We start from the raw sequence: 24,914 nt of genomic DNA, 5'->3' as shown, positions 1-24,914 counted from the left end.
CAAATGTTACCAGTGATTTTGTGGTTTCCTATCTGCTGCTGGCTAATCAGTGTGTGTACTTGTAGGAGAATGGCCATGTGTGTGAAATTACAAAGGGATGGCTTCCATTACTACCTGTGTGAAAATGTTATGCGTTTGGCTAAGAATCCATTTGCCATCAGCATCGGGTGCGATTAGCAGCTTGAGTGTGCCGATGTAGACATCTGTGCATAGGGTCCAGAAGTGAGGCTCCTGCAGGTTGTACACACCCTGTAACTGCTGCACCTGCAAACAGACACACACACAGATTTAGAGTGCCATTTCCCACCATGTTTTCAGCTTTGATGTGAGGGTATGGTTGAGGCATGGTTGTGCAGCACTTACCCTCTGGTAGCACTCTGGCAGGGCGTTGTCCAGAGAAGGCGGAGTTCGCTGCATCAGAATCCCAATGGACTCCCTGAGCAAGGGCACCACACTGGCAGAGGGAAAGCAAGAAATAAAAGTTCAGCGTGACTTATTTACCCCAACCCTACACTTTCCTGTTAACACTCATTAACCTGGCAGGCCCAGGGCCAAGGCATGTCAAAGTGATATCGTGCCACTGGGGCAGGAGTCAAGCTGAACAACATGAACCCTGGACAATGACAGAGCTTGCTCGGCGAGGCAGGCAGGGACCCATAACACAGGAGTGACAAATGTTATTTTAATTTGTGGAAACATGGGTAATATTTCTGCTCTAGGGCTCTATTCAAGCCCCATCCCGCAAGTTCAGCTTTACATTGTGATTTAAATTTAAACGCCAATGTTCCTGCTCTAGCAGAGACTGCAATAATGGTAAATGCTGCATATGAAGGCTGTCGGAAATTCCCTTCCCATTTCTATCGCGGAATCTGTAACGCTTCAGCTTTCCAGATTGAATAGAGCCCCCAAGTCTCTTCGTTCCAACATAAAACCTCTGAATTATCTGGAATTCCTCACAAATGGCAGGCCTAGGTCAAATAGGAATGTTTTGCCATCAAACCACCTAGCAGAGTTGGAAGTCACAGAAGCTGCTTTCAGAGAGCAGGGGAAGTGCTTTGCAGACCAAGCCGGCTGCAGCCGAAACTACTCGCATAGTTGAACAGTGCCTTCACGAGGCTGGACAGTGCCTTCACGAGGCTGGACAGTGCCTTCACGAGGTTGGACAGTGCCTTCACGAGGCTGGACAGTGCCTTCACGAGGCTGGACAGTGCCTTCACGAGGCTGGACAGTGCCTTCACGAGGCTGGACAGTGCCTTCACGAGGCTGGACAGTGCCTTCACGAGGTTGGACAGTGCCTTCACGAGGCTGGACAGTGCCTTCACGAGGCTGGACAGTGCCATGCCAGCCCCTCTTGCTCCTTTCTTTCATCTTCTCTCAACAATCTTGCGCCCACAGTCTCAAAAAGCCCATCTGTCATGGCACGTTCCGCCAGACCTGTATTCCAAAGCCACAAGGCCAACCACCACAGCATGTGTGAGCCATTACAGGGTTTGGCGTCTTTCCCTGTCCCCAAAACCACACCCCCTCCATCATCCCAGAATCCCCCCCTACAACCCAACCTTGCCAACATGGGCAAAATAAATGTTGCCCTTCCTCCACGTCTACAGTCTTCCTTGCACTACTGTACACCACACATTAGTAACACACTACTATAACCAGCTCATCAGCATAATGTGTTATTTAATCAGGCAAGTCCATTAAGAACAAATTCTTACTTACAATCACGGCCTGGCAAGAGGCGAAAGGCCTGACACTGACAACAGCAAACAAACGGTGTGTGTGAAGTAAAACGTGCTTCCATACATAAGGCAACACAAACTAGTGATATGGGGTGACAACTACATGTCTCAAACTATCAATTTGTCCTTTGAACTCCTCCAGGGACACCAGGTCCTGTAGTTTTAGGTTGGTTTGGAGGGAATTCCAAGACCAGAGTAATGAAAGGACCTTTTTCCATGCTTGGTTCAAATTTTCGGGACTGTTAGCATAAAACAAGATTGAGATCTGACCTTGTATGTGTTTTCATTTCGAGCTAGGAGAGAGGATAGATAAAATGGCCTTATAAATAAGAATGTACCAGTGTTTGAGCCTGCTTGTTGCTAGGCTGCTGTACATTCTTCAGCTTCGCCTTTGATGAGTCATATGGGTCTGGTCCAAATGTAGCAAACATCTCTCTACCCTACAATCCACCATGTAATTATGAAACGGAATATGGGTGATGAGAAAAGAGAACCTTCGAGGAAATTTGAAGTCAGGAACAACTTCAATCTGCAAACAGATTTCTACTGCACTAGTCTGAAGCCAAACAGAATATGTAGAACAATAATTGTAATAACAGCCATGACATTTTTGTTTTCAGTGTCATTTTGTAATAACTTGGAAAAGCCAAACAATAATTGACTAAATGTCCTTGAATTGCAGCTAAATGAATACATTAAAAGTTTGTTTACGTCCGTCTGTACTTGTAGAATAAGAGCTTACTCGGTAATACAGAAGTTACGATTATGAAGATAAGGGCAGCCATTACAGAAGCTTTTATTTGTGCCAGCCTGACATTAACAGTAATGAGGAGCCTTTTAGTGATCCATCCATTTCCTGACTGCTCAGGAAAGCTGGCCAGTAAACTGTGGTACCACACTTAACAAATCAACACACACGAGATTTGTATAATATGTGTGTTGTACTGAACCATGTATGCTACTGGGGAAGAAGCCAATAACCTCAGTGTATTAAGGTCATAATGTATTGCTTGAAAAGTCATTTTCGTAGTCAGGAGCTTGTCTCTTCTTGTTTCGCCTCATGATTTGATTCAAGTAAGTAAGTCACGTAGAAAGATTTATTCTGTTTTCCAGAAGTACCATGCTCTTCAATCATAAATTCATAACTTTTTGTGCTTAATGTCTGCTGAAATACAAATGTTCATGTAATGTGACATTTATGACCTACTCAGCTGCCTCCATGTTTGCCAATACTCTGGACAATCATCTGAAAACAGGAAAGCTCCCAGCACGAGGAGATTGTGCTCTGACATCATACTATTGTTCCAAGCCTTCCTGTGTAGCCGAGTAGAATCACCAGAGGCCCACATAGCGAAGCTTAATCATAATAATTCATATAGCCCTTTTAACAGACTTAAAATCGCCTTACATTGTATTGAGTTATGTTGCACATTCACTACCAATGTATAACAATACCTTGGGGCAATTCACACAGTCAGACCTACATTGCTCAATGCCTCGGACTGAACAGTCTTGGAGTTTAACAATAAAGCAAAACATAGGATGCTCCACCATGAAAAGCTCAGAAGAAAAACAGCCCTCCAAGCAAATAACTGCAGGTCTCACGGTAATTTACCGTTAATTAACATGAACACATTTAGCTTCTCCTGGCTTCCACAGCCTACAAGCCACTGATATCCTGATGTCAGGTCCTGATCTGGCAATGCCACATATGGCTGTGGCCTACACTAGTTCATTAACAGACAAGATTTTCTTAGAATTCCACTGCATATTTTATAGTATAAAGAACACAATTGAACAAAGCTGAATAAAATTGAAAGGATATTCTCTCCAAACGATTTGAGGGAGTGCGCACATACGGCTATTCTGTGTTGAGCGGTTAGAGAAATAGGTTCTCCTATATGCTTAATTGGCTTGAAACGGGGGGGTGGGGGGGGGGGGGTACATGGCATCTAGGCACTTACAGTGCTTTCCGAAAGTATTCAGACCCCTTGACCTTTTCCACATTTTGTTATGTTACAGCCTTATTCCAAAATCGATTAAATCAAAAGAAATCCTAAGCAATCTACACACAATAGCACATAATTGAAAGCGAAAACAGGTTTAGAATTTTTTTCAAATGTATTATAAATAAAACATGTAAAGGTATTTCTAAGTATTCAGACCCTTAGCTATGAGATTCATAATTGAGTTCAGGTACATCCTGTTTCCATTTTTCATCCTTGAGATGTTTCTACAACTTAATTGGAGTCCACCTGTGGTAAATTCAATTGATTGGACATGATTTGGAAAGGTACACACCTGTCTATATAAAGGTCCCACAGGTGACAGTGCACATCAGAGCAAAAACCAAGCCATGAGGTCAAAGGAATTGTCCGAGGCACGTCTGCAGAAGGGTACCAAAACAATTCTGCAGCATTGAAGGTCCTCAAGAACACAGTGGCCTCCATCATTCTTAAATGGAATAAGTTTGGAACCACCAAGACTTTTCCAAGAGCTGGCCAACCGGCCAAACTGAGCAATCGGTGGAGACTGCCTTGGTCAAGGATGTGACCAAGAACCTGATGGTCACTCTGACAGAGCTCCAGAGTTCCTCTGTGGAGAAACTTCCAGAAAGACAACCATCTCCGTAGCACTCCACCAATCAGGCCAGACGGAAGCCACTCCTAAGTATAAGGCACAGCCCGCTTGGAGTTTGCCAAAAGGCATCTAAAGACTCTCAGACCATGAGAAACAAGAGATTCTCAAGATTGAACTCTTTGGCCTGAATGCGAGGCGTCACATCTGGAGGAAACCTGGCACCACCCCTACGGTGAAGCATGGTGGTGGCAGCATCAGCATTTTTCAGCGGCAGGGACTGGGAGACTAGTCAGGATCGAGGCAAAGATGAACGGAGCAAAGTACAGAGAGATTCTTGATGAAAACCTGCTCCCGAGCACTCACCGTCCTCAGAATATAGAAAAGGATCACCTTCCAACAGGACAACGACCCTAAGCACACAGCCAAGACAACGCAGGAGTGGCTTCAAGGACAAGTCTCTGAATGTCCTTGAGTGGCCCAGCCAGACCCCGGACTTGAACATCTCTGGAAAGACCCGAGTTTGGTACATTTACATTTTAGTCATTTAGCTCTTATCCAGAGCGACTTACAGTAGTGAATACATACATTTCATGCATTTTCTTTTTTTTGTACTGGCCCTCCGTGGGAATCGAACCCACAACCCTGGCGTTGCACACACCATGCTGGCGTTGCAAACACCATGCTCTACCAACTAAGCCACAGGGAAGACCAGGCTACTAATGACCATCAGCAGCATCAGAGCTTGGAGAAGCCTAATTACCCTGACTAAATGGTCACATGAATTTGACTGCCTTCATGACTATACAGTCACCGCAACAGCCCTACCTCCATCCACACATTCTGAACGGAAACATATGTTCATCATTACAACACATAAAAAAAGGGACACAGACCCACCATGAATAAAGTGGGCTGAGAAGTTAGCCATTTTGAGAAGGCAAGATGGATACATAAATAATCTCAGATGCAAGGCTTTGAACATGATACTGACCAAGGCTACTGAAAAGAGGAGGATGAGGCGAAATAAGAATTCAAAGGAACTTGGAAACCTGTAATTAACGAAATGGAGAGCCAATGGCAATGCATGACATGCTAGTGAAATCTCTGCCCCACAACCAAGACCAACGCTTCTATCAGAAGTCCCTCTGATTGAAAGGAGCATGTGAAAACCTGTTATTACTGTTGGCTACATTAGGATGGTTACATTAAACAAAACGGGGGAGCGAGGGAGACAGGGGAAGCAGAAGCTCCTCTACATTGTCATCCAACAAAATGTAATTAAAACAAAATAACTGCACATTTATAAGAAACTTCAAAATAAGTGAATACTGGTAGCTTAAGAGCTATTATGCATTAACTCCTTGAGTCAAGAAAACGTGAGGGAACAAAGAGAATGAAAGATTGAACAATGTAAACATAGCGTCCTATGTGACCACCAGAAAGGGCTTTCACACTAGTAATGTGGAAGAAGGGTTCCATTTCTCCCTTGGCCATTACCTGACCTCAGCCTGAAACCTCACATTCATTACCAGCCAAAACGATGTCTACTGCCAGGTCCAGTTCATGAGAGGGAATGATGGAACAGAGGTTAAAACGTAAGAGTAGGCCTTTTTGACTAATTGTGTCATTATAGTGGGTATAGAAGTGACAAATCTTAGAGAACGCTTTCCATTTCTATGAGGGACTTGTTCGTTAAGCCTTCAACAATTGGGTCAATATATACTCACGACCACTCAACCCTGTTAGGCCTTTATGTTATCTAAATGAACCTTTGTATGGCACCTGGGTATGTACTGTACAAACACATCTGTGACAATGAGTTGCCACACTAACACGAATCCCTCTCAGCACACAATCTCTAATCAGCATTACCATACAGGGTCTTCACACTTGGTATTTTTTACAAAAAATCTCCGACTACACATAATGGAATGTAAACTTGTCACGTCTTAACCACTACCTCCAGAGGTACAACACTCTCCCGACAGTTGCCCCCCTCTTAGCAGGGCAGTGTAAACGCAAATGTCTCGTTGAGCCAACAATCTTAAGGTGTTTTCACACTTGGTGTGGATGGGGAGCTGTTCGTGGACTATAGGAGGAAGAGGGGAGAGCATGCCCCCATACACGTCAACGGGGCTGTTGTGGAGCGGGTTGAGAGCTTCAAGTTCCATGGCGTCCATAACACTAAGGACTTAACATGGTCCACAAACCCACAGTCGCGAAACGGGTATGGCAGCACCTCTTCCCTCTCAGGAGGATGAAAACTGCCCCATCGATAGCATCTTGACTGGCTGTATCACTGCTTGATATGGCAATTGCACCACCCTACAAAGGGCGGTGCGGACAGCCCAGTACATCACTGGGGCCGAGCTCCCCATCATCCAGGACCTCTATATCAGGCGGTGTGAGGAAGGCCCGACTGTTCACTCTGCTACTGTCCGGCAAAAGGTACCGGAGCATCGGCTCTCGGACCAACAGGCAGACAGCAGTCTTATGGCTTGGGAGTAGAAACTAAATACCGTAGTTTCCGGACTATTAAGCGCACCTGAATATAAGCCGCACCCACTGAATTAAAAAATATATATTATTTTGAACATAAATAAGCCGCACATGTCGATAAGCCGCAGGTGCCTACCGGTACATTGAAACAAATTAACTTTACACAGGCTTTAACGAAACACGGCTTGTAACAAAAATAAATAGGCTTCAACGAAACACGGCTTGTAACAAAAAATAAAAAATTAGTAGTAAGCTTTAGTTGTCTTTTTGCACTGAGTCAATTCCTCACGCTGCTGTTTCCAACGTCTTATCATCGACTCATTAAGACCAAGCTCCCGTGCAGCAGCTCTATTTCCTTTTCCAACAGCCAGATCAATCGCCTTCAACTTGAAAGCTGCATCATATGCATTTCTCCGTGTCTTTGCCATGATGAGGGTGACAAAATGACTACCGTAATCAGAATGATGGGAAGTTTGAGAGCGCTCGATTTAATCTAAACAGTAAACAAAAAAGTTGTTTGACCTTAACCCGTTCGGCAATTTCATTGGTCTAATGAAAGCTTCATGCCTCCAAAAAAACTGAGCACGTCACAGAATGTTTTTTTTTTTTTTTTAATTGAAAGCCGGAAAAATCCATATATTAGCCGCGTCATTGTTTAAGCCGCGAGGTTCAAAGCGTGGTAAAAAAGTTTTGGCTTATAGTCCGGAATTTACGGTAGTTAGTTTGGGTACCATAATTATCTGCAATGACTATCTTGTACTGACCCTGGGCACACTCACTAGACCTAGATATATATATATACACACACACACACACACACACACACACACACACACACACACACACACACACACACACACACACACACACACACACACACACACAAAACCCTCACACATTCAAACACTACATATGCACACAAACTGACAACACAAACACACATTTGCTGTTGCTACTCTGTTCTTTATTTTACTCATTATTATTCATCCTGATGTCTAGTCACTTTACCCTGCCTTCATGTACATATCTACCTCAAATACCTTATTATTATCTATCCTGATGTCTAGTTACTTTACCCTGCCTTCATGTACATATCTACCTCAAATACCTTATTATCTATCCTGATGCCTAGTTACTTTACCCTGCCTTCATCTATACATCTAAGTACCTCATACAGTTGAAGTCGGAAGTTTACATACACTTAGGTTGGAGTCATTAAAACTCGTTTTTCAACCACTCCACACATTTCTTGTTAACAAACTGTTTTGGCAAGTCGGTTAGGACATCTACTTTGTGCATGACAAGTAATTTTTCCAACAATTGTTTACACAGATTATTTCACTTAATCACAATTCCAGTGGGTCAGAAGTTTACATACACTAAGTTGACTGTGCCTTTAAACAGCTTGGAAAATTCCAGAAAATGTTGTCATGGCTTTAGAAGCTTCTGATAGGCTAATTGACATCATTTGAGTCAATTGGAAGTGTACCTGTGGATGTATTTCAAGGTCGACCTTCAAACTCAGTGCCTCTTTGCTTGACATCAAGGGAAAATGTTAAAAAAATCTGCCAAGACCTCAGAAAAAAATGGTAGACCTCCACAAGTCTGATTCATCCTTGGGAGCAATTTCCAAACGCCTGAAGGTACCACGTTCATCTGTACAAACAATAGTACGCAAGTATAAACACCATGGGACCACGCAGCCGTCATACCGCTCAGGAAGGAGACGTGTTCTGTCTCCTAGAGATGAACGCACTGTGGTGCGAAAAGTGCAAATCAATCCCAGAACAGCAAAGGACCTTGTGAAGATGCTGGAGGAAACAGATACAAAATAATCTACATCCACAGTAAAATAAGTCCTATATATCGACATAACCTGAAAGGCCGCTCAGCAAGGAAGAAGCCACTGCTCCAAAACTGCCATAAAAAACCCAGCCTACGATTTGCAACTGCACATGGGGACAAAGATCGTATTTTTTGGAGAAATGTCCTCTGGTCTGATGAAACAAAAATAGAACTGTTTGGCAATAATGACCATGGTTATGTTTGGAGGAAAAGGGGGAGGCTTGCAAGCCAAAGAACACCATCCCAACCGTGAAGCACGGGGGTGGCAGCGTCATGTTGACGGGGTGCTTTGCTGCAGGAGGGGCTGGTGCACTTCACAAAATAGATGGCATCATGAGGGAGGAAAATTATGTGGATATATTGAAGCAACAAGATTGGTCGCAAATGGGTCTTCCAAATGGACAATGACCCCAAGCATACTTCCAAAGTTGTGGCAAAATGGCTTAAGGACATCAAAGTCAAGGTATTGGAGTGGCCATCACAAATCCTGACCTCAATCTGATAGAACATTTGTGGCAGAATTGAAAAAGCGTGTGCGAGCAAGGAGGCCTACAAACCTGACTCAGTTACACCAGCTCGGTCAGGAGGAATCGCCCAAGATTCATCCAACTTATTGTGGGAAGCTTGTGGAAGGCTACTCGAAATGTTTGACCCAAATTAAACAATTTAAAAGCAATGCTACCAAATACTAATTGAGTGTATGTAAACTTCTGACCCACTGGGAATGTGATGAAATAAATCACTCTATTATTCTGACATTTCACATTCTTAAAATAAAGTGGTGATCCTAACTGACCTAAGACAGGGAATTTTTACTAGGATTAAATGTCAGGAATTGTGATAAACTGAGTTTAAATATCTTTGGCTAAGGTGTATGTAAACTTCCGACTTCAACTGTACCTCTCTCTGCACATTGATCTGGTACTGGTGCTCCCTGTACCTAGCTAGCTCAGTCAGTCAGTTGTCCAAATGAATGTGCACTGTCATAGGACACGGTGCACTGGGTGGGTTTCACGGAAGAATACTGTACCAAGTTATCTAGCTGAATAAACTAAGTTTAATCCTATTTCTGGTAACATTGAACCACTGTAATTTACATCAATTATATTTCTAAAGTGGAATTTGGAAAAGTTATGAGTGTTTCAGTGAATGGTTAGTGAGGGAGGCCCTGCGCTCTCGCTTCCCCAGTTGTTTAGTTCATTTTCATTCCAATCTCCTTTGTATTAGCGTAGCCTGTCAACTATGTGTCTGTCTATCCCTGTTCTCTCCTCTCTGCACAGGCCACACAAACGCCTCACACTGCGTGGCCGCTGCCACTCTAACGTGGTGGTCCCAGCGCGCACGTCCCACGTGGAGTTCCAGGTCTCCGGCAGCCTCTGGAACTGCCGGTCTGCAGCCAACAAGGCAGAGTTCATCTCAGCCTATGCTACCCTCCAGTCCCTCGACTTCTTGGCGCTGACAGAAACATGGATTACCACAGAAAACACTGCTACTCCTACTGCTCTCTCCTCGTCTGACCATGTGTTCTCGCATACCCCGAGAGCATCTGGTCAGCAGGGTTGGTGGCACTGGAATCCTCATCTCTCCCAAGTGGACATTCTCTCTTTCTCCCCTGACCCATCTGTCTATCTCCTCATTTGAATTCCATGCTGTCACAGTCACTAGCCCATTCAAGCTTAACCTCTCTAGGGTCGGTGGGACGAATCGTCCCACCTACGTAACAGCCAGAGGAATCCTGTGGCGCGTAATTCAAATACCTTAGAAATGCTATTACTTCAATTTCTCAAACATATGACTATTTTACATCATTTTAAAGACAAGACTCTCGTTAATCTAACCACACTGTCCGATTTCAAAAAGGCTTTACAACGAAAGCAAAACATTAGATTATGTCAGCAGAGTACCCTGCCAGAAATAATCAGACACCCATTTTTCAAGCTAGCATATAATGTCACATAAACCCAAACCACAGCTAAATGCAGCACTAACCTTTGATGATCTTCATCAGATGACACAACTAGGACATTATGTTATACAATACATGCATGTTTTGTTCAATCAAGTTCATATTTATATAAAAAACCAGCTTTTTACATTAGCATGTGACGTTCAGAACTAGCATACCCCCCGCAAACTTCCGGTGAATTAACTAAATTACTCACGATAAACGTTCACAAAAAACATAACAATTATTTTAAGAATTATAGATACAGAACTCCTCTATGCACTCGCTATGTCCGATTTTAAAATAGCTTTTCGGTGAAAGCACATTTTGCAATATTCTAAGTAGATAGCCCGGCATCACAGGGCTGGCTATTTAGAAACCCAGCAAGTTTAGCCCTCACCAAAGTCAGATTTACTATAAGAAAAATGTTATTACCTTTGCTGTTCTTCGTCAGAATGCACTCCCAGGACTTCTACTTCAATAACAAATGTTGGTTTGGTTCAAAATAATCCATAGTTATGTTCAAATATCCTCTGTTTTGTTCGTGCGTTCAAGACACTATCCGAAGTGTAAAGAAGGGTGATGCGCACGACGCGTTTCGTGACAAAAAAATTCTAAATATTCCATTACAGTACTTCGAAGCATGTCAACCGCTGTTTAAAATCAATTTTTATGCCATTTTTCTCGTAAAAAAGCGATAATATTCCGACCGGGAAAGCGTGTTTACGTTCAAAGAGAGAGAAAATAAAAACATGAGATCCCCTCGTGCACGAGCCTCAGTCTGATGGTCCTCTGATAGACCACTTAGCAAAGGCGCTAAGGTTTTTCAGCCTGGGGCTGGAATTACATCATTCAGCTTTTTCCCAGGTTCTGAGAGCCTATGGGAGCCGTAGGAAGTGTCACGTTACAGCAAAGATCCTCTGTTTTCAATAAAGAGAGCCAAGAAGCCCAAGGAATGGTCAGAGAGGGCACTTCCTGTACAGAATCTTCTCAGGTTTTGCCTGTCATATGAGTTCTGTTATACTCACAGACACCATTCAAACAGTTTTAGAAACTTTAGGGTGTTTTCTATCCAAAGCCAATAATTATATGCATATTCTAGTGACTGGGCAGGAGTAGTAACCAGATTAAATCGGGTATGTTTTTTATCCGGCCGTGCAAATACTGCCCCCTATCCCCAACAGGTTAACATCCATATCATTTATCGCCCTCCAGGTTCCCTTGGAGAGTTCATCAATGAGCTTGACGCCTTGATAAGTTCCTTTCCTGAGGATGGCTCACCCCTCACAGTTCTGGGTGACTAACATCCCTACGTCTACCTTTGACTCATTTCTCTCTGCCTACTTCTTTCCACTCCTCTCCTCTTTTGACCTCACCCTCTCACCATCCCCCCTACTCACAAGGCAGGCAATACGCTTGACCCCATCTTTACTAGATGCTGTTCTTCTACTAATCTCACTGCAACTCCCCTCCAAGTCTCCGACCACTTCCTTGTATCCTTTTCCCTCTCCTCCAACACTACTCACTCTGCCCCTACTCAGATGGTATTGCGCCGTCGCAACCTTCGCTCTCTCTCTCCTGCTACTCTCTCCTCTTCCATCCTATCATCTCTTCCCTCTGCTCAATCCTTCTCCAACCAATCTCCTGATTCTGCTTCCTCAACCCTCCTCTCCTCTCTTTCTGCATCCTTTGACTCTCTATGTCCCCTATCCTCCCGGCTGGCTCGGTCCTCCCCTCCTGCTCCGTGGCTTGACGACTCATTGCGAGCTCACAGAACAGGGCTCCGGGCAGCCGAGCGGAAATGGAGGAAAACTATGCCAGGCCTCCCTGTGGACCTGGCATCTTTTCACTCCCTCCTCTCTACATTTTCTTCCACTGTTTCTGCAGCTAAAGCCACTTTCTACCACTCTAAATTCCAAGCATCTGCCTCTAACCCTAGGAAGCTCTTTGCCACCTTCTCCTCCTCCCCCTCCCCGCGGATGACTTTGTCAACCATTTTGAAAAGAAGGTTGACGACATTCGATCCTCGTTTGTTAAGTCAAACAACACTGCTCCTGCTCACGTTGCCCTACCCTATGCTTTGACCTCTTTCTCCCCTCTCTCTCCAGATGAAATCTTGCAACTTGTGACGGCCGGCCGCCCAACAACCTGCCCGCTTGACCCTATCCCCTCCTCTCTTCTCCAGACCATTTCCGGAGACCTTCTCCCCTACCTCACCTCGCTCATCAACTCATCCTTGACCGCTGGCTATGTCCCTTCCGTCTTCAAGAGAGCGAGAGTTGCACCCCTTCTCAAAAAACCTACACTCGATCCCTCTGATGTCAACAACTACAGACCAGTATCCCTTCTTTCTTTTCCCTCCAAAACTCTTGAGCGTGCCGTCCTTGGCCAGCTCTCTTGCTATCTCTCTCAGAACGAACTTCTTGATCCAAATCAGTCAGGTTTCAAGACTGGTCATTCAACTGAGACTGCTCTTCTCTGTGTCACTGAGGCTCTCCACACTGCTAAAGCTAACTCTCTCTCCTCTGCTCTCATCCTTCTAGACCCATCTGCTGCCTTTGATACTGTGAACCATCAGATCCTCCTCTCCACCCTCTCCGGCGCGGCTCACTCTTGGATTGCGTCCTACCTGACAGGTCGCTCCTACCAGGTGGCGTGGCGAGAATCCGTCTCCGCACCACGTCCCCCCACCACTGGTGTCCCCCAAGGCTCAGTTCTAGGCCCTCTCCTATTCTCGCTATACACCAAGTCACTTGGCTCTGTCATATCCTCACATGGTCTCTCCTATCATTGCTACGCAGATGACACACAATTAATCTTCTCCTTTCCCCATTCTGATAACCAGGTGGCGAATCGCATCTCTGCATGTCTGGCAGACATATCAGTGTGGATGACGGATCACCACCTCAAGCTGAACCTCGGCAAGACGGCGCTGCTCTTCCTCCCGGGAAGGACTGCCCGTTCCATGATCTCGCCATCACGGTTGACAACTCCATTGTGTCCTCCTCCCAGAGTGCTAAGAGCCTTGGCGTGACCCTGGACAACACCCTGTCGTTCTCCGCTAACATCAAGGCGGTGACCCGATCCTGTAGGTTCATGCTCTACAACATTCGCAGAGGAAGCGGCGCAGGTCCTAATCCAGGCACTTGTCATCTCCCGTCTGGATTACTGCAACTCGCTGCTGGCGGGGCTCCCTGCCTGTGCCATTAAACCCCTACAACTCATCCAGAACGCCGCAGCCCGTCTGGTGTTCAACCTTCCCAAGTTCTCTCACGTCACCCCGCTCCTCCGCACACTCCACTGGCTTCCAGTTGAAGCTCGCATCTGCTACAAGACCATGGTGCTTGCCTACGGAGCTGTGAGGGGAACGGCACCTCCGTACCTTCAGGCTCTGATCAGTCCCTACACCCAAAGAAGGTCACTGCGTTCATCCACCTCTGGCCTGCTCGCCTCCCTACCTCTGCGGAAGCACAGTTCCCGCTCAGCCCAGTCAAAACTGTTCGCTGCTCTGGCACCCCAATGGTGGAACAAGCTCCCTCACGACGCCAGGACAGCGGAGTCAATCACCACCTTCCGGAGACACCTGAAACCCCACCTCTTTAAGGAATACCTGGGATAGGATAAAGTAATCCTTCTAACCCCCCCGAAAAAAATATATAGGATGTACTATTGTAAAGTGGTTGTTCCACTGGATATCATAAGGTGAATGCACCAGTTTGTAAGTCGTTCTGGATAAGAGCGTCTGCTAAATTACGTAACTGTAAATGTATTCAACTGAAATGCGTCTTCCGCAATTAACCCAACCCCTCTGAATCAAAGAGGTGCGCCGGGGATTCAATCTAGCAATCTTTCTGTTACTGGCCCAACGCTCTAACCACTAGGCTTCCTGCCGCCCCAAAGATTGCCACTTTAAGTCTACCAAAAGGTGTTTGAATTTGAGCATGTTTCCATTAGACCTATGGATAAAAAAAAATCAACATGAATTAGATTGAGTAATAAAAGCCCTACTTTTATTCCATAGGCTGGGATCCACCCTTCGCAGCTGTTGCAATAGTGCTTTTTCACTGGCTGTCCACTAGTTTTAAAAACAATGATTGATAGGCAGCTTAAAACTTATTGAATTCTCAACCGTTACTGGGTTCAAATACAGATTTAGATTTGTGAACAGCCATCCACAACAACAATTTGTAAGGCGCAAATAGCTAAATGAGAAAGCAGCAGTGTTATGCCTTCCCTGTGGCTCAGTTGGTAGAGCATGGTGTTTGCAACGCCAGGGTTATGGGTTTTTCTTCCCACGGGGGGCCAGTACAAAATAAAATATGCATGAAATGAAATGGGTGCATTCACTACTGTAAGTCGCTCTGGATAAGAGCGTCTACTAAATGACTAAAATGTAAAATGTGTTATTCACATCAATGCGCTACGTAGATGTCAATAATAAGTGATATCCGTATCACCGTAGACTACATCACTGCTGTCATCCTTACCTCCAAGTGTTTTTTTCAAGTTGGAAAATCTTTGGGTGCCGACAGCAGTCGCACCATTGGAAGACATAGCCTACAAAAGCCTCTTCCTGCAATCCATCTAAAACATTTGGTGTGCCATCATAGTGGTCTCTGATTTATGGTTAGACTCGCTCACGTTGTACAAATTTAAACTTGCGCTTTTTTCAGATTTGAACGTCATTTGGAAAACTGAAAAGGGTCAATGATCCTTTGAATTTAAATGTAATCCTGAAAGTATCATCAAGTTTTTCAAAAGTATCTGTAATCTGATTACAATATTTTTTGCTGGTAACGGATTACAGGTAGTTTTTTTGTTGTAATCCCTTACATGTAATCCGTTACTCCCCAACCCTGGTTTTGGAAGACAATTTGCTTGGATTGTGAAATAGTTTACTGGCCACTAGCCAGTAAACACAAACCTGTGATATTCACGGTCAATTTGAGCTGCAGACCAAGAACGTCACATTGCCAGTCACAACACAAGGCAAGGATGTAATGCGAATTGAAAAGTAGAAATCTCTTTCGCCACTCCGCTCCTCAGAATGTCCATCTCTTGTAGTGGGAATAGGGCCATAGTCATCCATATAATTTCAGAGCCAAATCACCATGCCCAAAGGCCTTGATTAGTGCTTGTATTTACATAGCCCGTGCTAATTTATTCACACCTACCATATCTGGTTTCCAGGCTTTCACCTGGAGTCATTACCTAGCCTTTGGCTGCTTTTCCTCCCACAGGAAGAGAGGATTCTCACCCTGGCTCTTGGTCCCACATGGGGTCCCAGCAAACACACAACGCCATAGAGAGCCAAGGGGGCTGGAGGGGCCTCTAACCACTGCTCTCCACTCACTAATCACAGGCTGCGCAGACTGTTCCATCTGTCCTCAGCCAGCCCAGATACCCCTCCCTGGTGTGAGGCCAGCAGCCACCAGGCCTTACATTTTAGTCATTTAGCATACACTCTTATCCAGAGCAATTTACAATTAGTGCATTCATCTTAAAATGGCTAGGTGAGACATCCTTCAAGGAGGAGGGAGAAGCTGCCCCCCTCCCCTTAATTGTCCTCCAGCCTCAAATGTGGTCAACGTCAGTAAAAGATACAGCGCAAAATGACATCCATTTCTCCAAACAACCCACTGTCCCTCTGCCGGTCCAATAACAAAAACTCATGAATTCGCACTAGAAGAACTACGCTCCATTTCACTGGGTAATCAAATAGTAAATTATATCTGTGGGCCAATATTGTATGAATCTTGAATCCCACAATCGATGATGGCCATTCAATTCCTTGGCGCAAAGAACTGTAGCGAATATAGGCTACTTCAAGTAATTACATGTTCTCTTTCCAAATCTCTCACTTTTGACTTCTGGAATTAATTCAACACTGTTTCCAGTGCCGACATTTTTAATCAAGATATCACAACACAAGGCCCCAAAGCAACTTTACACGGAACTTTAACCTGTTGGGGCTAGGGGGCAGTATTTGCACGGCCGGATAAAAAACATACCCGATTTAAACTGGTTACTACTCTTGCCCAGAAACAAGAATATGCATATAATTAGTAGATTTGGATAGAAAACACCCTAAAGTTTCTAAAACTGTTTGAATGGTGTCTGTGAGTATAACAGAACTCATATGGCAGGCCAAAACCTGAGAAGATTCCATACAGGAAGTGCCCTGTCTGACAATTTGTTCTCCTTCTGCGGCATCTCTATCGAAAATATAGCATTCCATTGGCTTCCATTGGCTCTCAGAAGGCGCCAGAAAGTGGAATGACGTCTCTCCAGTCTATGGGCGAAAAACAGCAGGAGATTTTGTGAGTGGTCAGGCTGAGAACAGTGACACTGGAGATGCGCGTTCATGTGAATTCTCCATGTTTTTCTTTCTCTCTTTGAATGAATACAACGTCGCCCGGTTGGAATACTATCGCTATTTTACGAGAAAAATGGCATAAAAATTGATTTTAAACAGAGGTTGACATGCTTCGAAGTACGGTAATGGAATATTTTGACATTTGTCACGAAATGCGCTCGCGCATCACCCTTCGGATACTGATCTGAACGCACGAACAAAACGGAGGTATTTAGATAACTATGGATTATTTCGAACCAAAACAACATTTGTTGTTGAAGTAGAAGTCCTGGGAGTGCATTCTGACGAAGAACAGCAAAGGTAATCAAATTTTTCTTATAGTAAATCTGAGTTTGGTGAGTGCCAAATTAGCTAGCCGTGATGGCCGGGCAATCTACTCAGAATATTGCAAAATGTGCTTTCGCCGAAAAGCTATTTTAAAATCAGACACCGCGATTGCATAAAGGAGTTCTTTATCTATAATTCTTAAAATAATTGTTATGTATTTTGTGAACGTTAATCGTGATTAATTAAGTAAATTCACCGGAAGTTTACGGTGGATATGCTAGTTCTGAACATCACATGCTAATGTAAAAAGCTGGTTTTTGATATAAATATGAACTTGATTGAACAAAACATGCATGTATTGTATAACATAATGTCCTAGGAGTGTCATCTGATGAAGATCAAAGGTTAGTGCTGCATTTAGCTGTGTGATTATTTTTGGCAGGGTACTCTCCTGACAATCTAATGTTTTGCTTTCGCTGTAAAGTCTTTTTGAAATCGGACAGTGTGGTTAGATTAACGAGAGTCTTGTCTTTAAAATGGTGTAAAATAGTCATATATTGGAGAAATTGAAGTTATAGCATTTGAGGTATTTGTATTTCGCGCCACGCGATTCCACTGGCTGTTGACTAGGTGGGACGCTTGCCCAGGGAGGTTAACAGGAAGGTGATTAATCTCAAAACAAAAACAAATATTCACGGCAAAACATGACATATACCAAGGCCTGTGGAAAATGCATCTCTGAACCCGCACAACATTCTGAGTGGGGGACAAAATGGCCACAAAGGGGACATTTTTTCAAATCCCTGGTTGACAGCCTCCCTCTCTCTCCCATCCAGCCAATTAACAAACACAAGCTCAAAAATTCTGAAATAATACGCCAAGAACTGTTGCAGATGAGGTGCTTTTACAAAGTTAAGGTTAATTGTATGTTTTTAAATTTGTCTTAGATTGGGGCTTACATCTGCTTCTCATTGTTTTATGGACTATTTAATTGCTCCTCCCCCCTTTTCCTTCTTCCCTCACTTGTCCCATATCGCACCTGTATTAAAATGAGTCCTTCATGAGACTCGCTCTGTTCCAAGAAGGAACGCAACATGCTGTAAAATAGGCCTAGGCGGGTTCCCTTGTCCTTACTGTCTAACATGTGAACTGTAAAAAAATAAATAAATAGCCTTTCATGGATGGCTAACGACAAAAACTCTTTGGCTTAAGTCTCAATGACAAAACCCCACTCAGGCAGAGAAAGATGGAGAAATTCACACTCAAGGATGGCTTTGTTCACAGATATGAACAGAACAGTCACATTCCAGATAGGAAGAAAGAGTTGACTCAAACGCTATGAAATGGAGAACAAGTCTACCAGAGAGGCTGTACTCACTGAGTTTATCATTTGCATAAAGGGGACCACTCCCTGAACGCTTTGTCTTTACTGTACAACTTCAGAGGACAGTGGCACACCAAGGAAAATCACCCTAAAACATGAGCGGCAGAGCCACTATGGAGACTACTCATGCCTCTTTCCTGCTCTGGGTCTCGAGACCCATTCCTCACCAAATAAAGCCTCTGGATCACAGTAGTTCCATCAATCACTGGGTAACAAAATATGAAAAGCAAGATATATTGTTAAGATGCCAAAATGTCACCTCTGACTTCTCGTAGGGCCACACGCTGACTACTATTTGGGCTACAGCACCTACCACTGTCTCTGTTGGGAATGGCGAGGTGATCAAGGAAAAGTTATGTTGGGCTGAAACCTGATGTAATCACAAGTCATGTTGACTTCAGCTCCCTAAGTCAGATACAGACTACACAGAGCATCCCAATTAATGCTGGGCATTCTTTAGGGCTGGGTTCAATCTGTATCACTGAAGATCTGCGTTAAAATGTAAAAAGGTCATTTCCGATTGAGCCGACATATGCAGCATTTACCGTGAATGCAGTCTCCGCGAAAGAGGGAATATTGCATTTAAATCGAGCTATAACGCGGATCTTCCGCAATACTTCGGTGATTCAGATTAAATCCAACCCTTTGTGTATAGAGCATGAATCTTACACAGCATAAAAAAGTCTACTTGGCAGCATCATGGCAGTAAATGTTTGAAGAATGCTACAAAGCGGGACAGAGAATGATTTCTGGGATGCCATATGTTCTGGGAGACACAAAGACCCCTTACAGTGGTGGTGGCAGCAGCGTTTGAGAAAGATTAACAGCGGACAGTTTGAAGCAGCGAAACATGACTGAATGCATGCAGGCCTTCTCTGTCATTCCATCTTGTTCTGCAGCACCAGGAGCAGTGTGTCTACGGTGAAGACTGATCCACCACTAAAGACTAGGGCCGGGACAATACCAGTATCGCGATACTCGTTAGTGTCGTGGCAAAGAAATAAAAAGATTTTAGTTCTTTAGGAAAACTAATGTTGGAAACAAAACTTCATTAGGTTGTCATCCAGAGTCAAAATTATTTATTTTGCAAGCTAAAGCACACAATATTTTACATACAGGTTTTTAAAGGACTGTTGAAATATACTTACTCATGTTTCCATACTAGAACTTATTGATTACTTTACATGTATAAGGAATGTATAGGTTGGGGTCAATGAAAGGTGGATAGGAATTTGAGCTATGGAAAGTTACTGAGTGAGACAAGGGGAAATGCAGAAAGTTCATATTCTGGTCCTATGGAGGAAGGCAAAAGGGCAACAGTCTAGTTTTAATTCCTGATAAGGCAGGTTGTCTGGAACTATGGAGGGAGGGAGGAATTTGGCTCGAGGTCAAGTCAACAGATGATTTGAGAATTAATTAATTAGTTGAGAAACCTCTGGGAGGGGGGCCCCCCACAATGACTCACCTACTACAGTCCTCTATCACAAACATACAGTACCAGTGAAAAGTTGGACACCTACTCATTCAAGGGTTTTTCTTTATTTTTTACTATTTTCTACATTGAATAATAATGAAATTATGAAATAACACATATGGAATCATGTAGTAACCCCAAAAAGTGTTAAATTGATAAACATGCACCTGTTAAGAAACTGACTGTTAGAACTGTTAAGGCTCCATTGATTGATGAGGAATTGAAAAACTATTGTTGAAAGAGGGGAAAACGGAGTGGCTAATAAGTCTGGCTGTACATCTGACTGGCTTACTGCAAATTATGTGACTAAACTCAACAAAACAAAGAAACGTTATTATGAAGCCAAGATCAATGATATAAAGAATGATGGAACAAACTTGAAATTATGGGAAGAAAGCCAAATTCAACATCTTTCATCGAATCAGATGGCTTATTCATCACAAAACCATTTGATGTTGCCAATTATTTGAATGATTATTTAATTGGCATAGTGGGCAGACTTAGGCAGGAAATGCCCACAACAAAGTGAGCAATTATATTCATGTATAAAAAATAAATAATGGAAGAAAAGCAGTGCAAGTTTGAATTTTGTAAAGTTAGTGTGGGAGAGGTGGAAAAATTATTGTTAACGATCAATAATGACAAACCTCCTGGCATTGACAACTAAGATGGAAAGCTACTTAGGAGTGGCTATAGAGTCAGCTACCATCCTCTGTGTCATATTTTTAATCTTAGCCTAGAGGAAAGTCTTTGTCCTCAGGCCTGGAGGGAAGCCAAAGTAATTCCGCTACCCAAGAGTGGTAAAGCGGCCTTTACTGGTTCTAACTGTTGGAAAAAATGTGTTTGACCAAATACAATGCTATTTCTCTGTAAAGAAATTAGCAACAGACTTTCAGCATGCTTATAGAGAAGGGCACTCAACATGTACTGCACTGACAAATGACTGATGATTGGTTGAAAGAAATTGATAATAAGAAGATTGTGGGAGCTGTACTGTTAGATTTCAGTGCAGCCTTTGATATTATTGACCACAACCAGTTGTTGAAAAAACTTAAGTGCTATGGCTTTTCAACCTCAGCTCTGAATCCACGATATGGCAATCTAATAGAACTAAAAGGGTTTTCTTTAATGGAAGCGTCTAATGTCAAACATGTAAAGTGTGGTGTACCGCAGGACAGCTCTCTAGGCTCTCTACTCTTTTCTATTTTTACCAATGACCTTCCACTAGCATTAAACAAAGCACGTGTCCATGTATGCGGATGTTTCAACCATATATGCATCGGCAACGACAGCTAATGAAGTCACTGAAACACTTAGAGTTGCAGTGTGTTTTGAAATGGGTGGCCAGTAATAAACTTGTCCTGAACATCTCTAAAACTAAGAGCATTGTATTTGGTACAAATCATTCCTTAAGTGCTAGACCTCAGCTGAATCTGGTAATGAATGGTGTGGCTGTTGAGCAAGTTGAGGAGACTAAATATCTTGGCGTTACCTTAGATTGTAAACTGTCATGGTCAAAATATATAGATTCAATGACTGCAAAGATGGGAAGAGGTCTAGCCGTAATAAAGAGATGCTCTGCTTTTGACACCACACTCCAAAAAGCAAGTTCTGCAGGCTCTAGTTTTGTCTAATCTTGATTATTGTCCAGTCGTGTGGTCCAGTGCTGCAAGGAAAGACCTAGTTAAGCTGCAGCTGGCCCAGAACAGAGCGGTACGTTTTGCTCTTAATTGTAATCAGAGAGCTAATACTATGAATGCCAGTCTCTCTTGGCTAAGAGTTGAGGAGAGACTGACTGCATCACTTCTTTTTATAAGAAACATTGTGTTGAAAATCCCAAATTGTTTGCATAGTCAACTTACACAGCTCTGACACACACACTTATCCCATCAGACATGCCACAAGGGGTCTTTTCATAGTCCCCAAATCCTGAACAAATTCAAGAAAACATACAGTATAATATAGAGCCCTTATTGCATGGAACTTCCATTTCATATTGCTCAAATAAACAGCAAACCTGGTTTCAAAAAACAGATAAAGCAACACCCCGCGGCACAACACCTCTCTCTTATTTGACCTAGTTTGTGTGTTTGCATTGATATGTAGACTACGTGTGCCTTTTTAAAAATGTATGTAGTTCTGTCCTTGAGCTGTTCTTGTCTAATGATGTTCTGTATTATGTTTCGTGTGGACCCCAGGAAGAATAGCTGCTGCTTTTGCAATATCTAAATGGGGATCCTAATAAAATACCAAAAACCAAACAAATCAAAATACATTTTATATTTGAGATTCTTCAAAGTAGCCACCCTTCGCCTTGATGACATCTTTGCATTCTCTAACCAGCTTCATGAGGTAGTCACCTGGAATGCATTTCAATCAACAGGTGTGCCTTCTTAAAAGTTAATTTGTGGAATTTCTTTCTTAATGCGTTTTAGCCAATCAGTTGTGTTGTGACAAGGTTGGGGTGGTATACAGATGATAACCCTATTTGGTAAAAGACCAAGTCCATATTATGGCAAGAACAGCTCAAACAAGCAAAGAGAAACGATAGTCCATCATTACTTTAAGACATGAAGGTCAGTCAATGCGTACATTTCAAGAACTTTGAACGTTTCTTCAAGTGCAGTGGCAAAAACCATCAAGCGCTATGATGAAACTAGCTCTCATGAAGACCGCCACAGGAATGGAAGACCGAGTTACCGCTGCTGCAGAGGCTAAGTTCAATAGAGAGTTAACAGCCTCAGAAATTGCAGCTCAAATAAATGCTTCACAGTTCAAGTAAGACACATCAACTGTTCAGAGGAGATTGCGTGCATCAGGCCTTCATGGTTGAATGGCTGCAAAGAAACCACTACTAAAGGAAACCAATAAGAAGAAAAGACTTGCTTGGGTCAAGAAACACGAGCAATGGACATTAGACCGGTGAAAATCTGTCCTTTGGTCTGATGAGTCCAAATCTGAGATTTTTAGTTCCAACCGCCGTGTCTTTGTGAGACGCAGAGTCGGTGAATGGATGATCTCCGCATGTGTGGTTTCCATCGTGAAGCATGGAGGTGTGATGGTGTTGAGGTGTTTTGCTGATGCTGCCACCACCATGCTTCACTGTGGGGATGTTGTTCTCAGGTTGATAGTTTACGCCAGACATAGCGTTTTTCTTGATGGGCAAAAAGCTACATTTTAGTCTCATCTGACCAGAGTACCTTCTTGCATATGTTTGGGGAGTATCCCACATGCCTTTTGGCAAACACCAAACATGTTTGCTTATTTTTTTCTGGACACTCTTCTGTAAAGCCCAGCTCTGTGAGAGTACAGCTTAAAGTGGTCCTATGGACAGATAATACAAATCTCCGCTGTCGAGCTTTGCAGCTCCTTCAGGGTTATCTTTGGTCTCTTTGTTGCCTCTCTGATTAATGCCCTCCTTGCCTGGTCCGTGAGTTTTGGCGGGCGGCCCTCTCTTGGCAGGTTTGTTGTTGTGCCATATTCTTGGATTGGATTTAAATGGTGCTCCATGGGATGTTCAAAGTTTGATATTTTTTTTAGAACCAAACCCTGATCTGTACTTCTCCACAACTTTGTCCCTGACCTGTTTGGAGAGCTCCTTGGTCTTCATAGCACCACTTGTTGGTTGTGCCCCTTGCTTAGTGGTGTTGCAGACTCCGGGGCCTTTCAGAACAGGTGTATATATACTGAGATCATGTGACACTTAGTTAAAGTCCACCTGTGTGCAATCTAATTGTGACTTCTGAAGTTAACTGGTTGTCCCAGATCTTATTTAGGGGCTTCATAGCAAAGGGGTGAATACATATGCATGCACCACTAACTTCTAGAATTTTTTGAAACAAGTTATTTTTTTCATTTCACTTCCCCAATTTGGACTATTTTGTGTATGTCCATTACATGAAATCCAAATAAAAATCCATTTAAATACAGGTTGTAATGCAACAAAATATGGAAAACGCCAAGGGGGGTGAATACTTTTCCAAGGCACTGTAGTGGGACTAGCATTTGTTTTTCAACAGGACAATGACCCAACATACACCTGCAGGCTGGGTAAGGGCTATTTGACCAAGAAGGAGAGTGATGGAGTGCTGCATCAGATGACCTGGCTTCCACAATCACCCGACCTCAAACCAATAGAGATGGTTTGGGATGAGTTGGACTGCAGAGTGAAGAAAAGCAGCCAACAAGTGCTCAGCATAGGTGGGAACTCCTTCAAGACTGTTGGAAAAGTATTCCTCATGAAGCTGGTTGAGAGAATGCCTGGTGTTCAAAGCTGTCATCAAGGCAAAGGGTGGCTATTTGAAGAACCTCAAATATAAACATTTATTTTGATTTGTTTAACACTTTTTTGGTTACCACATGTTATTTCATAGTTTTGATGTCTTCACTATTATTCTACAATGTAGAAAATAGAAAAATAAAGAAAAACCCTTGAATGAGTAGGTGTGTCCAAACTTTTGACTGATACTGTGCATTTCACCCCCACGAAGGTTCTAGCATCAGGCAGGGCCATGACTACACCAGTGAGAGGAACCAATTAAGTTCCTGACTAGCTACAGAGATGTATTATTGGCTGTCTAGATGTGTAAGGATTGACCCCACTTAGGAGGGTATAAATATATGTGATTGTGTAATCATGCTTTGTCTTTGCAGCTGTATGACCCAGTGGGTGAATAAACTTGGTTTGAGCTTTTTCTAGTTGTCAGTTTGAGTTGTTACGCTGTTTGTTCAGAACCTAAAAGGATCAGAGTTCATTTTTGCCATTGAAAAAATATTGTAATACTGGCATCATCACAGCCCTACTA

General features: G+C 43.3%; 1 protein-coding gene across 1 annotated transcript in view; it reads right to left on the bottom strand.

Annotated features, from left to right (window-relative positions):
- LOC100195443 (zinc transporter 7) overlaps positions 1-24,914 on the bottom strand; it is a 39,838-nt gene that overhangs the window by 1,553 nt on the left and 13,371 nt on the right. The window contains exons 9-10 of the mRNA XM_014149426.2: positions 364-454; positions 115-264 (exon numbers count right to left, since the gene is read on the bottom strand). Of these exons, the coding sequence (XP_014004901.1) occupies positions 115-264; positions 364-454 (241 nt within the window). The remainder of the gene's footprint in view (positions 1-114; positions 265-363; positions 455-24,914) is intronic.

The sequence above is a fragment of the Salmo salar genome, chromosome ssa16 (assembly GCF_905237065.1).
Source record: "Salmo salar chromosome ssa16, Ssal_v3.1, whole genome shotgun sequence".
Taxonomy (NCBI): Eukaryota; Metazoa; Chordata; class Actinopteri; order Salmoniformes; family Salmonidae; genus Salmo; species Salmo salar.
The sequence above is the reverse complement of the archived record's forward strand: the minus strand, read 5'-3'. Positions and strand labels throughout refer to the sequence as shown.